Raw genomic sequence first — 14,867 nt, forward strand, 5'->3', positions numbered from 1 at the left:
CCCAAGCTCAGGGAGGACAACATTCATTTCACTTGATTAAGCTATCATTTCCCTCAAATGGCTTTGGCTCCGTGTTCTGAATGTCCCCTCTCTCTACCCAGGGCTAGTGTTGAATCTGCCTCTGCATACTGTAGATCCGGTGTACTGACTCTCTCTCCCTCTCCCCCTCTCACCCCTCCACAGGCTTGGTGGTGCGAGAAGCCAGTATTGAGATCACAAGGCAGCAGGTGGAGGAGCTGTTTGGGCCAGAGGACTTCTGGTGTCAGTGTGTAGCCTGGAGCTCTGCAGGGACCACCAAGAGCCGCAAGGCCCACGTCCGCATCGCCTGTAAGTACCCTTCAACCCTTCACCCATATCCCCTTTGTAACCCCTCAACTCTGTCCCCATACTGGGACCCATTCCTGTCCCCATCCCTTGTCCTGACAGTCAAAGAAGCCACCAGTCACTGAGAGTTCCGATACATTCTCATGTATGTACAAAAGAAACAGTTTGACAGGCAGTCAAGAAAGGGCTCTCACAACTAATGGCCCTTAAAACAACCCATAAACTCTAGTCACATTCTGTATAAATGGAGAGAAACAGAGACAGGGAGGGTTGTGTACACAAAGTAGAAAGGATAAAATACATGTTTCTGCCAACGTTTCCGTTTATTTGTTGGTGGTCCTCAGAGTCACTTTTCTTATGTTAGTAATTTGACTGGCAAGTATACCAAATATAAACATGTTTTCCAGCAACAACACGCTTATTTCTTCACTCGTGCTTAAATCATTTTAATTTCACCCGGAGGACGTGGCAATCAAAACATGAAGGGAAGTGGAAACTCTAAGGGAGAGAGAGAACTGAGTAGTTGTATGTCTTTCGGTTGTTGAGTGATCACTTTACTTTTTACACATCTTTTTCCCGCATTATCTTCTCTGAGCCACAGGTCTCCAATCTTCAGAACCATATGCATTTCTGACTTCAGTCTATGTTGTGTCCAGTCTTTCTTTTTCCTTAATAGAGTGACAGAGGTCACCATATGCATTTCTGACTTCAGTCTATGTTGTGTCCAGTCTTTCTTTTTCCTTAATAGAGTGACAGAGGTCTCTCGTACACCAACCTGGTCTCATAGACTAGACGTAACATAGTAAATGTAAATCCAAGACACTCAAATTAGTATATGTTACATTGGGTATGGTTACATAAGACAGAAGGTTACTTAAGGAAAAAACGGAAGAGGGAAGGTCGGGGTGGATGGGTAGGCGTATAACGCGAATTTCTATCAACCCAAATGTTGCGTGTTCGAATTTCATCACGGACACCTTTAGAATTTTAGCTAACTAGCAACTTTGCAACTACTTACTTCTTTTGAGCTACTTTACAACTACTTAGCATGTTACTAACCTTTCCCCTAACCCTAACCTTAACCCTTTAACCTAATCTTCACCCCTAACCGTAACCCCTAGCCTAGCCAACGTTAGCCACCTAGCTAACGGTAGCAACAACAAATTGAAATTTGCAACTTATGATACATATTGCAAATACGTAACATACTGTACGAATTGCAATTCGTAACATATCATGTGAATTGTAATTCATAACGAAATGGGCGATGGACATACACAAATTAATACATACTATACGAAATGTAACATATCATACTAAATGTAGGGAGCCAGATTTACATTTACTCTGTTACGATTACACCTGAATCCAGGTTGGGGACACTTAGTGCTGCGATGTCCATTGTGACGGGTGTCCGAGGGCCCGCAACTAAAGCCGTTCAGGGACCCTGTCAGAATAACACACAACTAGGTCTCTGAGAAAGAACTGAGCTCGTACCTCTGTTACTACTCATCAGTTAATACTACCTATACAGTCCTACTAAAGTCACAAGCCTGGGCCCATTGCACATAGCTTCACCAAGGCCAGTTCAGTTGCTCTCATCTTACCAGCTCTGTCTTCCACCTTACTTTAGCCGTAGGCTACCTGTGTTGGTATGCCAGGCCAGGCCAGCCACTGACTGATGGAGTAGTCCCCTGCAGTCTCTCCACAGAGTTCCCCAGCTGCTCCACCTCTACCTCTACCTCCACCTCCACATCATTAGCTGTTCCACCTCCACCTCTACTTCCACTTTCAGCTCCACCCAGGGGTGGGCTTAGTGATTTGGAGGCCCCAGGCAGAGGCCAGTCTGAGTTTCTACTAAGCTAGCCTCTTCGACAACCAGGCTTCCCTAATACAGGTAAGCCTGGGGAAGTTCACAGCAGAGAAATAGCTAAATAGGTAAATCAGTGACACCTCGCTACACGTCAAACTAATCAAATGCCTTTTTTGGGCGCAGCTCCAATAGTGCTCACTAGATTAGTGTCGTATGTGCAACAGTGCACCTACTTATATTGAAAAACAGAAAAATACCTAAAATATTTTTTACCATGGAATTACCTGTATACCTTTTATGTGCAAATTCCCTATTCACTTCTATATATTTTTCGGGCCGGGAACCGGGTTACTTTCAGACGAGTCCTGTAGAGAAAAATGGAAAACACTATTTTGTTCGTGAGAGTCTCATATTTCCTTAGAGGGGTCATATTCATTTTGTAGGCCAAACCGTTTGGACACTACAGACGTTTTCGTGAGAAGAACCATTTTTGAGACGGACTGACAAACACCACTGTAGCTCTGCCATCTGCAGATGCAGTGGATTGAGCCCATGCAAACAGATATCTCTAGCTTAAACAGACAGATTTTGATGGGGATTTTTTTGTATTCATTTATTTATTTTACCTCGAATGGAGCAATTTCTTTAATGCCCAGCTCATGAGGCCCCTTGATGATGTGAGGCCTGAGGCAATTACCTCTTCTGCCTAATGGTAAGTCCGCCAATGCCTCCACACCTCCACATAATCAGCCATGATCAGCAGCCTGCCAGGGCTAACCTTTCCCTCAAATCAGAATGGATCCTTCTTCCTCTGCTATCAGAATGGATCCCTCTTGCCCCGCTATTAGATTGTCCTGAATGGATTACTGTAGCTCCTCTCTCTCCTGGGCTTCCTGGCAGACCTCATAGATAGCCACAGTCCCTCTGAAGACTAATGAACACACTGGACTAGTTACCGCCCTTGTCCCCCTCCCTCCCCTCCCACAAACAGATTGTTTAATCAGGGGCTAAGTAACACTCAGGGCTGATACATTCAGGTGGTGGTTGGGTGGTGGTGGTGGCGTACAGTGATCAATGTTAACACTGTGTTGCGGGTGGCGTCTTAAAGGCTGTGCACTGTGGACCCGGAGCGTTCTTTTCCCCCCACTGTGATTTGTGGTACGTTCATGACTGTTTGGGTGTGTGTTATTGTGATTTATTGCAGCCCATGTTTCCCTTCTGCTAAGATGACATGGACTCTCATTGGCCAGTGATTTACCTGACTCCACTTTCCTCTCCATGGTTACTCTAGATACCTGTGACCTGACCTACAGGTCAGGGGATGCCTATAATTCTATCTGTTTTTTTTTTCCTATGCAACTTTACTGTGACATTTTTTACTTGTTGTGACCTCAGAATGACTTGCCACCATTCTTGAGGTATTTCGATACCGTCATTTAACACCATAGAGACGCTGAAATGGGTACACAAGCAAATTAAATGAGTGACTTCTCAGAAAAACCAAAAAAAATGTCCTTCAATTGACCTAGGTAATTAAACCCGTTATACTGAACCTAGAAGCTGAAATTGTATGTGTTTGTGGCGTTGTTATTTTTCACAAAACTAGTAAAGCTCACATTCATCTAATTAAGTTTCACCTTGGTAATTCTCTCCGGTCGCCAGTCCTCTAGTTTACATCTGCATCAGGGTTTATAGGTTTATTAAGTGAGGGAGAGAATGCGTCGAAATAACCCATAACTGTGAGACTTCTGTAATTTCGCATGCCAAGAAGCCAAACACCATGCACTTAGCGTAATGGCAGTCAAATGTGGTGGTAGCTGGGGCCTGTAGGGAGGCCTGGGGAGGCAGAGGTATTTCTGTGGTGTAACAGGGAATGGTGCGACTCCCACAGGAATGTCTACTCAGCCTTATACCCTGCTGCTCACCCAGCTCCACATCGCCTGAGCCTGGGAGAGGAGGAGGAGGAGAACAGAGAGGAAGGAGACACGGTTCAAAAATATCACTCAGGAGCTACTCATTTCACTCTCTGTTCCTCCATTTCTGTCTCTCACACACACTTCTCTCTTGCTCTGATAAAAAACAGCATACTGCCGAAATTCCCCAAAGCTACTGTACATCTGAATACGTTTCCCTCAATCTTATATGCACTATCCAATCTTTTAATTTCATACTTGATCTTTACGGAAATTGCTTTCAATGCAAACTTTCCATTTCAGCATTTTATGACACTGAAATGCAGTATATGCTCCTAAAGACAGACATGAGATTGAAATGGAACTTCAATTCTCCTAGTATTTGTATTTCAGGGCTATTTGGTCCCTGGTGCTGATACGGCTGTTATGGTGTACAGCAGGGTTTTGGCTAAAGTCTGGTGGTAATGTATTTTATTATGAGAACATCTCAGAGTTAAGCTCTTCACTTCCAGCAGGGGATGTGGAGCGGTGAGATGATCAATACAATGTTTCAATTCCAGTTGGACTTCTCTCTCTTTTGATAGTCCTCTAACTGAAACCAGCTGAAGTCCAGCTTTGGGAAGAGGCATTTGGACTCGATATCAAATGGGTGGACAGACTATGTACGGACTAGAGAGATAATTAACATTTATATCCTTAAATCCCAGAGCAGGCTAGCTACTGAGTGACTCAGAGAGTTATATTTATGTCATGGAATTGAGACTTCTTCTGTAATAGTTCCAAATGTCTCCCGGACAGTCTTACAACATGGAGAATGACTGGAGAGTTGTTAAATGCTCAGCCACCTTAAAATAGTCCCCATTGTCTACATAGTTCTGTATTCAAACTCTGCCAATGGCTGTACTATAGTATTGGCATTTCAGAGGCTTTCTGAGTGAATCTTCTCTTGGCATTCCTCTCTCCTTCAGTATGAAGGTATGCCGGCCTGCCAGCCTGCTGCACAACATCACAGCTCTTTAATAGCATTGGTTTGATAGCACTCAAACCAATGCACTCCCTCTCTCTCTTTCTCTCTTTCTCTCTCCCTCCCTCTCTCCCTCCTTCCTTCTCTCTCAGTGTCAGCAGCCGTTTCAGACATGCCAGTGGGGAGCAGTCACATAGTGTGGATGTAGGCATCAAATCCACTCTTTTCCGCTTTGTGGTTTCTAGTTTGCTCAAATTACAATGGTGATGAGGAGACCATTTCTGAACCAGCTGGGAGGAACATTTTGTGGTACTTCCATAAAAGACGTTTCACTATCCATCTGTCGATGCTCACATTTTTTATATCTGCGTGTCAGCAGATCTCCTTTCTTTCAGAATCCCAAAAACAAAATGCTAAAGCCATCTAAAACCATAAATCGTCAATTTACATTCGCACAAGATGTCTGTAACAGCCCTATGTTATGTCCTTCCAGAATCTGTCTACAAAAGTTGGTGGAACCCTTAACTACCCCAACGGGTGGTTTCCATGGATACTGAGAGGTGCTTAGAGTAGTTCTGACCCAAAGAAATTAGTATAGCTCTCTCTCACGACATCACGACCACATCGACTATCCTTGACTCTCTGTCTATGACTTTCTGAAGGGTAATATTCTGTTGTAAATCTGTCAATTTACAGTCCTTGTTATTTCCAGTACCCACTATGTCTGTCCACCACTAGCTCACTGATTGTCATGGTTCCTCCTGGCACCAGAGGGTGGCAGAGACAGCTCTAGAGACACGGTGCGGCATCTCGTCGGGTTCGAGGGACCCTACCGTACCTGGTGGACTGGGAGGGCTACAGTCCCGAGGAGCGGGCCTGCCCGGGACATCCTGGATCCTGGTATTGTTAGAGACTTCAAACAACTACGTGGTGGTCGTCATGGCTCCGCGGCTGGAGCCACTCCTAGATGTCCTTGTTAAAAGAGATGTGTTTTCTGTGGTCCTTTGGAGAAGCTTGAATTGTTTACCGTGTGCATTCGTTACCTGAGTGAGTTTTCGAGACTTAGTGTTTGTTATTTTTTTCAAGTGTACTGTGATCCTGCGGCTACCGTTTCTCAGTAAAGTATTATGTTTATCCTTAACCACTGATTCCTCGTCTGGTCTGTTCTCTGCACCTGGGTCCAACCTTACCACGTCACAGCAAGCTTTTGCCACAACATGGACCCAGCAGAGATCACCCAGACCCGGAATGTGGTAGCCTACCAAGGAGCACTGTTAGGATGGCAGCAAGAACAGCTCTCCCAAATATCCGCGACCCTTCGGGCACCTGCCGAGTCCCTCCAATCACGGCACACCCCCAACCCAGGAGGAGCCAATGCCCAGGTCTCATCGCCCAGTGCTACAGACGTTGGTGTGGTTCCTCCAGGAACCCGAGATCCCAGCCCCCGAGCGGTATGACAGCCACCCGGGAGGATGCAAGAGGTTCCTCACTCAGTGCTCTCTGGTGTTCGAGCTACAGTCCTCCTCGTTCCACACCGATCGGGCCAGGATCACCTACATCATCTCTCTACTCTCGGGCAAGGCCCTGGCGTGGGCAACAGTGGTGTGGGAACAGCAGCCACCATCTTGCAGATCCATAGTAGCCTTCACTTCTTCAACCACCCGGCCAAGGGGCCAGACCAGTGGCTGACTTCGCCATTGAGTTCCACACCCTCGCCGCCGAGAGTGGGTGGAATACAGAGGCACTGGTTACCGCTTTCCACCAGGGTCTGTCTAACACCATCAAAGATGAACTGGCCGCTCGGGAACTGGGAGAGGACCTCGAGTCCCTGATAACGCTGGCAATTAGGATTGACAACCGCATCCGGGAACGGGTGAGACGGCACCCTTTTGACACCACTCCAGCATTCCGGTTTCCTAAGCCCACCAAGCCCAGCATGGAGTATCCCATGCAGCTGGGTCGCACACATCTGAGCCCACAGGAGTGAAGACTGCTGCCCTTTACTGCGGAGGTCTCGGCCATCTCCGTGCTACCTGCCCAGAGCTGACTGGAAATGCCAGAGCTCGCCAGTACAGGGGGAGGCCCTGATGAGCTGTGTAGTTACCTCCGGGATACCCAGTCACTGTCTGTTACTACCCACAATCCTCCACTGGGACAACTGTCAGCACCAGATTCAAGCCTTTGTGGACTGGGGCCACGGATTATTTCATTGATCAAGACTTCACCAGAGAGTTACAGATCCCCTGCGTGAAATTTACCATCCCGCTGCAGATTCAGGCGCTCAATGGACGCCCATTGGCTCTGGTCAGGTGGAATATCAGACCAAGCCCATTCTACTGCAGGTTGGGGTGAACCACTCAGAGACTCTTTATTGTCTGTTTATCATTGCTCCCAAGAACCCCCTTATCCTAGGGTACCCCTGGCTAGCGCTACAAAACCCACTATTCTCCTGGTCCATGGGACACCTACTAGACAGGGGTAAGGACTGCCAGACTAAATGTCTAAGACCCCCACCAAGAGCCTTGTCGTGTCCTCCTGCATCCCTTGAAGACCAAGACTTTTCCGCTCTCCCTCCTAATACTTCGACCTCTGGGAGGCCTTCAGTAAGAGGCAGGCCGCCACCCTTCCCCCTCATCGTGCTTACGACTGTGCCATAAAACTCCTACCCGGCACCACACCTCCCCGGGGTTGTCTGTACTCCCTCTCAAACCCCTGAAGCAGCAGTCATGGACAATTACATCCGGGAGTCGCTGGAGGCAGGTTTCATTCATCCCTCTACATCCCCTGCTGATGCAGGCTTCTTCTTCGTAGGTAAGAAGGATGGAGGCCTGCGTCCCTGCATCGATTACAGAGGGCTGAACCAGATTACGATCCAGAATCGTTACCCCCTACCTTGATGTCATCCGCATTGGAGTTGGTCCAAGGGGCCCAATTCTTCACCAAACTGGACCTCCGTAACGCTTACAATCTAGTGAGAATCAAGGATGGAGATGAGTGGAAGATTGCCTTTAATACCCCTAGTGGCCACTATGAGTATTTGGTCATGCCCTTATCGAACTCACAGGAAGTCTTTCAAGCATTGGTCAATGATACCCTGAGGGATATGTTGAATTCATCTTTGTTTACCTCAACGACATATTGATCTTCTCCAAGACCCTTCCGGAACACATACTGCACGTCCGCCAAGTCCTGAGACGCCTCCTGCAGAGTCAACTATACGTCAAGATAGAGAAGTGTGAGTTCCACGTATCTCAGGTTTCCTTCCTGGGTCACATTATCTCTACTACAGGCATCCATATGGACCCCGTAAAGATTGAGGCGGTCGCCGACTGGCCCCGTTTGTCAATTTTTACAGCCGTTTTATACGCAACTTTGGTGCGGTGGCAGCTTCTCTCACAGTCCTTACCCGCAAGTCCCAGACCCATTTTTCCTGGACCCCCGAGGCTGACAGGGCATTCATGGAGGTCAAGGGACATTTCACCTCTGGACCCATCCTTGTTAACCCTGATCCAACTCGTCCCTTTGTGGTGGAGGAGGATGCCTCGTACACCGGAGCAGGGGCGGTCCTTTCACAGCGGAATGAGGGTTGAAGCTTGAATTGTTTACAGTGTGCGTTCGTTTCCCGAGTGAGTTTTTCAGGCTAAGTGTTTGTTGTTTTTTTCAAGTATACTGTGATCCTGCGGCTACCGTTTCTCAGTAAAGTATTATGTGTATCCTTAACCACTAATTCCTTGTCTGGTCTCTTCTCTGCACCTGGGTCCAACCTTACCACGTCACACTGATGGTATGCTCATCTGGCCCTACAGCAGAAATACCTGAATACCATTTAATTTACACTATTCACAAACTGACATAAAGAGAGTTTGATGTATAACTCCATTCACAATACAGAACTATGCTTTTCTTCTCTCTTGGTTTTGCCCTGAGGGCGGCTGAGGGGTTGAAACTCCACAGGAAAGCTCATGGAAACTCTTGACTTCTAGAGACACAGTGTACTTTTAGAGCATATGGGATTTCCAGCTTGGCTTACCTTTCAGCTCTGGGCTTCCTTTGCTTTGTAAGCAGGGCTGGTCCATGCTTGGTTTAACAGTGATAGTCAGAGTTGGCTTCATGTGAACTCCTCCAGCCCATTCTCAGGGATTACACACTGGCAGGGAGTTACTTGTGTGTGTGTGTGTGTGCGTGAGTGTGTGTGCGTGCGTGAGTGTGTGTGCTCTTTGACACTATGGGCTAAAAGTTGGTGTCAAAAATAATGTCTCACCGAGCTGCCTGTACATTTAAATTCACACACAGTACTAAACAAAATGTTTACAGATTTAAAGAAAAATAAACTCTTCAACATTAGCTGAAGCATGTTTTTTTTTGCTACAGGAATAATGTTATTCTAGACTATTCATTAAATGTGGTTACTGGGTTTGATTAAATGGGCTCCTGTGTTAGAGAGTTAAAATGATAAGCAGAACAGGGACATTGCAGGCTGTGGAGTTTGGGTGTACGAGTGTGTACTTAATACTCCACTGAGTCTGTTCTCTAGCAATTGTAGTGCTCCCTTCCCCCTGTCCTCCTCTTACACAATCTCCCTCAAGCCCAGTCTCTCTCCCCCTTTCTCTCTCTCCAAATCTCTCTCCCCTCAAGCCCTCTCTCTCTCCCCCTCTCTGTCTCTCCCTCTCTCTCTCTGCCCCTCTCTCTCTCTCTTACCCCCACCCTCTCTCTCTCTCGCTCTCTCTCTATTTCTCTCTCCTCTCTCTCTCCCTCTCTCTCTCTCCCTCTCTCTTTCTCCAAATCTCTCTCCCCTAGCCCTCTCTTTCCCCCTCTCTCTCTCCCCCCTCGCTACTCCCTCTCCCTCTCTCTCTCTCCCTCCCTCCCTCCCTCCCTCCCTCCCTCCCTCCCTCCCTCCCTCCTCGTCACCATATTATTTCTGCAGCTCCTCTGCCAGACCGTATCCCAGCAGGTGGTGATATATATCTAATGAGCTTTGGGTTCCAGTGTTGCATTACGCCCCCCCCGGTCCCGGTCCTGCCCTACTCCATCAGGCTCACACACTGGAGAACTAGTGGCTTTTTATTAGAGGAGGGAGAGTGATCCCTTTCTCAGCAGCTCCCTGCCATCCACCTCCGATTCTTCAGGCTCTCTGTGCAATGAGAGGACAGAAAGAGAGAAAGTCAAGCTTTATTTCTCACAGAGACCGCTCTATTAGCCCTATGCAGTACTGTATTTGCTAGCTGCGCACTGAGAACGACAGTCTACAACCTTCTAAGTCTTTTTTTAATCAAAAGACATCAGTGATATAATTCAGCATCCCCCCCAGCCTCATTATTACATACATCATGTGTAGAACGTGAGGGATATGTTACGTTTATTACGATAATGTTACGATAATGTTTATTTATGGTTTGTTGCCATTTCATTCCTCCAGATCTCAGGAAGACGTTTGACCAGGAGCCTCTGGGAAAGGAAGTGTCTCTAGAACAGGAAGTTCTTCTTCAGTGTCGCCCACCAGAAGGGATCCCTGCTGCTGAGGTAAGGGTTAAAGGTTATGGCTAAAAGCTACAGTGATTTACTGGTATTTTGTCTTCAAATTAATGAAGTAAAGTAAGTAACCTTAGCTGGTTTACAGGCACTCACCAAGTAAACCCTGAACATGGAGAACTTAGTTGTGTCACTTGAGCTACTGTAAGCAGCAGAGCCTAAAGCTGTGGCCCCATAATGTCAGCTACACTGGGACCTCACTTCTTAACCAGGTCTCTACTCCTCCCTAACAGATGGCAACTCCAGCTCCGCTCCTTACTGCTGATCTTAACGTATAGAGCTGGCTCTGCCGCAGCAACATGACAAGCCAATAAGACGTATAACTCTTACAACAACAAAATGGTTTCCGGCCTCATTGTGTCCCTTTTTTACCCACCTATTCGGTCAGAGGAAATCCTTCGAGTGCACTTCCTGCAGGGAAGATTAGCCAAATCAATTGGCCTGATCTGAGGAGAAGTTTAGTCTCAGAGCTACTTCCTCACCCTGTGTTAGCGATGCTTCCTAATGTGTTATGGCTAATAACATGAACCACATTCCTGGAGGCTTATTTGAATATAACATGTATTAATAGTAATTGTTAGAATCTTAAGAGGGTGTATCTTTTAAGTGGCCTGGTAGATTTGAGATGAAGTTGTTTCTGTCTCAGATAGGCGTACCTTTCAGGATGCCTTACTTAACTAAATTGGGCAATGGTTGGCATGTCATCACAACGTGGCTAAGGGAGGGGAAACGTGTAGTTATCTGCAATAAGAGCAGGGCTCCTGAACAGGGCCACTGTGCATTATCCTTCCTCTGTCAAGTAGCACCTCTCCCTACCCATCCATTCCAAAACCTAACAACGTTGTGGTGAATTCAAAGGCCTTCGTTAGAGATTACAGCGACTGAGAGTGAGAGAGTGAGAGAGTGAGAGAGTGAGAGAGCGAGAGAGCGAGAGAGTGAGAGAGTGAGAGAGTGAGAGAGCGAGAGAGCGAGAGAGCGAGTTGTTCTAACCTGTTCTAATAACACACCGAAGCCTCAGGACCAGAACATCCAATCAATCAGAATAAACCAAATTACAACACAGTCAAAACAAAACTACATTGCTTATTGGGAAACATAAGCACAAAGCAAAATGGAGTGCTGTCTGGCCCTAAATCAACAGTACACCGTGGCTAACTATTTGACCATGGTTACTGAACAAAACCTTAGAAAAACCTTGACAAAGTACAGGCTCAATGAGCACAGCCTTGCCATTGAGAAGGGTAGACACAGGAAAACCTGGCTCCCTGTAGAGGAAAGGCTGTGCAACCACTGCACCACAGCAGAACCTGAGACGGAGGTGCATTTCCTGACAAAATGTAAAAAATAGAAAACAATTAGAGTGTCATTTCCCCAAGGTTTCAAAGACCTCTCTGATGAGAATAGGCTACCCGTTCTGTTAGGGGAGGACACAGAGAGCTGTGGTTTGGCAGCGCACTACATTGCTGCCTGCCATAAAATGAAGGACAGTGTCTGACAGACCAATCAACCTGCACATGTCCTCTACTGTATGCTTATTGTTATTGTTCAATGTATGGTTATTGTTGTTACTGTTATCCCGTTGACAATTTTTATTCTTATTATCTTAATATTGTAAATATCCAAAGTAAGCTTTGGAAATATGTGCACTGTTACGTCATGCCAATAAAGCAAGTTGAATTGAATTGAGAGAGAGCCAGAGAGAGAGAGAGATTGAGCCAGAGAGAGAGAGATTGAGCCAGAGAGAGGGAGATTGAGCCAGAGAGAATAAGCGTCCTTTGGAGTGAGTTTTTCTCAGGTCTGAACTCTGAAAAGGCCTGCGACTGACCTGGAAAGGCTGAGTTAAGTGAGTGGAACTTCATTGCCTTTATCCTCGGTGAGAAGTGCTGACAAAACTAAATAGAGAGAAAAGTTTGGGCCAAAACTCTTGGAAACTCTACTTCTTACTTCTTCTAATAGGCTTTTTTCTAATGGTGATTCCAACTGTTTGTGTCAGAGTGATTCCAATCAAGCTTCTTCACTCTGATTGGCTCAGTGGGATAATTAATTCTGATGACACACCTGTGCTCACCAGGACCTTACTGTTACTGTAGCAACACAGCTGTGAACTGACGGAGACGAGAGAATCAATGCTATCACTGCCATCATCAACAAAGGTGCCTGAAGTCTGAATGGAATGACAGATTGTAGTTTGTATGGAATAAAAATGGAGGGGATACTGTATTGAAGTGGAAGCCTAGGCACGTGTCCAGCGTCAGTAATTATTCACACACTTGCTTACCTCACTTGAATAAAGACACCAGTCCATTACCCTTATTTTTCTTATTTTCTGAAGTAAAACACAGCTGTTGAAAGAGAAAATAGACCCGGACTGATCCTGAGAGCCTTTTTCCTCTCTCTCTCTCTCTCTCTGTCTGTTTGTCAGGCATTTTCTCACAGAAACGCTTTAGGAACCCGGCTAGGGAAAAACAGATGGGCCCAAGTCTGTGGTTGCATATGCATCTGCAGAAATATGTAGCAGAGTCACTGCAGAGGAAAGATCTGTCGTATTCCAGCCACAGGGAGACGGAGAGGGAGGGAGAGAGAGAAGAGCTGTTGAGGGTTGTTGGGTTTGGATCCAGTGGGTTGTCAGTTGTCTCCGTGGCTCTTTTACTGGAGGACTATGACCAGGCCAGTTCAGAGAGGGTGAGCCAGGCAATGCCAGGCAGCGAGGCGGGGGCCTAATGTGCCCATTCTGCCCATGTCTTACAGCACTATGCTAAATCACTTAGATGGATTCTCATGGACTCGGCTTTATTTTCCAGGCGTACTGTAGATGGTGCTACGCAAGGATTCACATCACATATTCGAATGAAAACAAAACATAATACTGTACTCACGCACACACACACACGAATGTACTGTACACACACACATACACACACACAGTTTGACCTGGTATGGACCTTGGATCCTGCGAGCAGCTTTTGTATTTTTTGTGGTCCTTCATTACTGTAGGAAGGTCATTGCATGTTGCTGGATTGAACATGACATCTGATGACGCAATTTCAGGTGGTCAGTTTATTGGCAATGTATGTCAAAATCACAGTAGTATTACTATTGAATTATGAATGTTTTCTAAGGACAACCATTTCTATCTACTCTGGTGCTGTTTTAAAGGGGATTATCAAAATTTAATCCATAATGGCATCTACTGTATGCACCACACCCTCCACAATAATGGGATAATCTCTGATGATCTGAGATTACACAGGTACCCTACTTCTCCTGTTGACCTTATACAATATTAATCTGCTCCCAGTTTTTTTTTGTCTATGTCCTTTTCCAATTATTGGATTTATGTAATATGGAGGCACATACTCCTGAAAATATGAAAATGTAGTGTGAATACAAAATACTGGTGTACGAGTGACTGTTTTTAAAAGCAACACTTTTGATGTGTTTTGGTGGTTTAACAGCTGCGCTGACATCATCAATGCGTTGATGCTGACCTGCAGTAGCCAAAATAATCTGCATTGGCACAAGACAACTAGTTATAATGATTCCTCTACAGCAAGAAACTGTTTCAAACCAGAATATGCCGTCATTATGACGTCCTGTGATTCTGCCCACTGTGGTGATGCAGCATACTTTCTGCCCACTGTGGTGATGCAGCTACTTTCTGCCCACTGTGGTGATGCAGCATACTTTCTGCCCACTGTGGTGATGCAGCATACTTTCTGCCCACTGTGGTGATGCAGCATACTTTCTGCCCACTGTGGGGATGCAGCATACTTTCTGCCCACTGTGGTGATGCAGCATACTTTCTGCCCACTGTGGGGATGCAGCATACTTTCTGCCCACTGTGGTGATGCAGCTACTTTCTGCCCACTGTGGTGATTCAGCATACTTTCTGCCCACTGTGGTGATGCAGCATACTTTCTGCCCACTGTGGTGATGCAGCATACTTTCTGCCCACTGTGGTGATGCAGCATACTTTCTGCCCACTGTGGTGATGCAGCTACTTTCTGCCCACTGTGGTGATGCAGCATACTTTCTGCCCACTGTGGTGATGCAGCATACTTTCTGCCCACTGTGGTGATGCAGCATACTTTCTGCCCACTGTGGGGATGCAGCATACTTTCTGCCCACTGTGGGGATGCAGCATACTTTCTCCCCACTGTGGTGATTCAGCATACTTTCTCCCCACTGTGGGGATGCAGCATACTTTCTGCCCACTGTGGTGATTCAGCATACTTTCTCCCCACTGTGGGGATGCAGCTACTTTCTGCCCACTGTGGTGATGCAGCATACTTTCTGCCCACTGTGGTGATGCAGCATACTTTCT

General features: G+C 46.4%; 1 protein-coding gene across 3 annotated transcripts in view; it reads left to right on the forward strand.

The window, feature by feature from the left end:
- LOC139543840 (netrin receptor UNC5C-like) overlaps window positions 1-14,867 on the forward strand; it is a 191,202-nt gene that overhangs the window by 120,451 nt on the left and 55,884 nt on the right. For all 3 annotated transcript variants that reach the window (XM_071350310.1, XM_071350311.1, XM_071350312.1), the window contains exons 3-4: window positions 184-327; window positions 10,431-10,534. In XM_071350310.1, coding sequence (XP_071206411.1) covers window positions 184-327; window positions 10,431-10,534 — 248 coding nt within the window. The remainder of the gene's footprint in view (window positions 1-183; window positions 328-10,430; window positions 10,535-14,867) is intronic.

The sequence above is a fragment of the Salvelinus alpinus genome, chromosome 18 (genome assembly GCF_045679555.1).
Source record: "Salvelinus alpinus chromosome 18, SLU_Salpinus.1, whole genome shotgun sequence".
Lineage (NCBI taxonomy): Eukaryota > Metazoa > Chordata > Actinopteri > Salmoniformes > Salmonidae > Salvelinus > Salvelinus alpinus.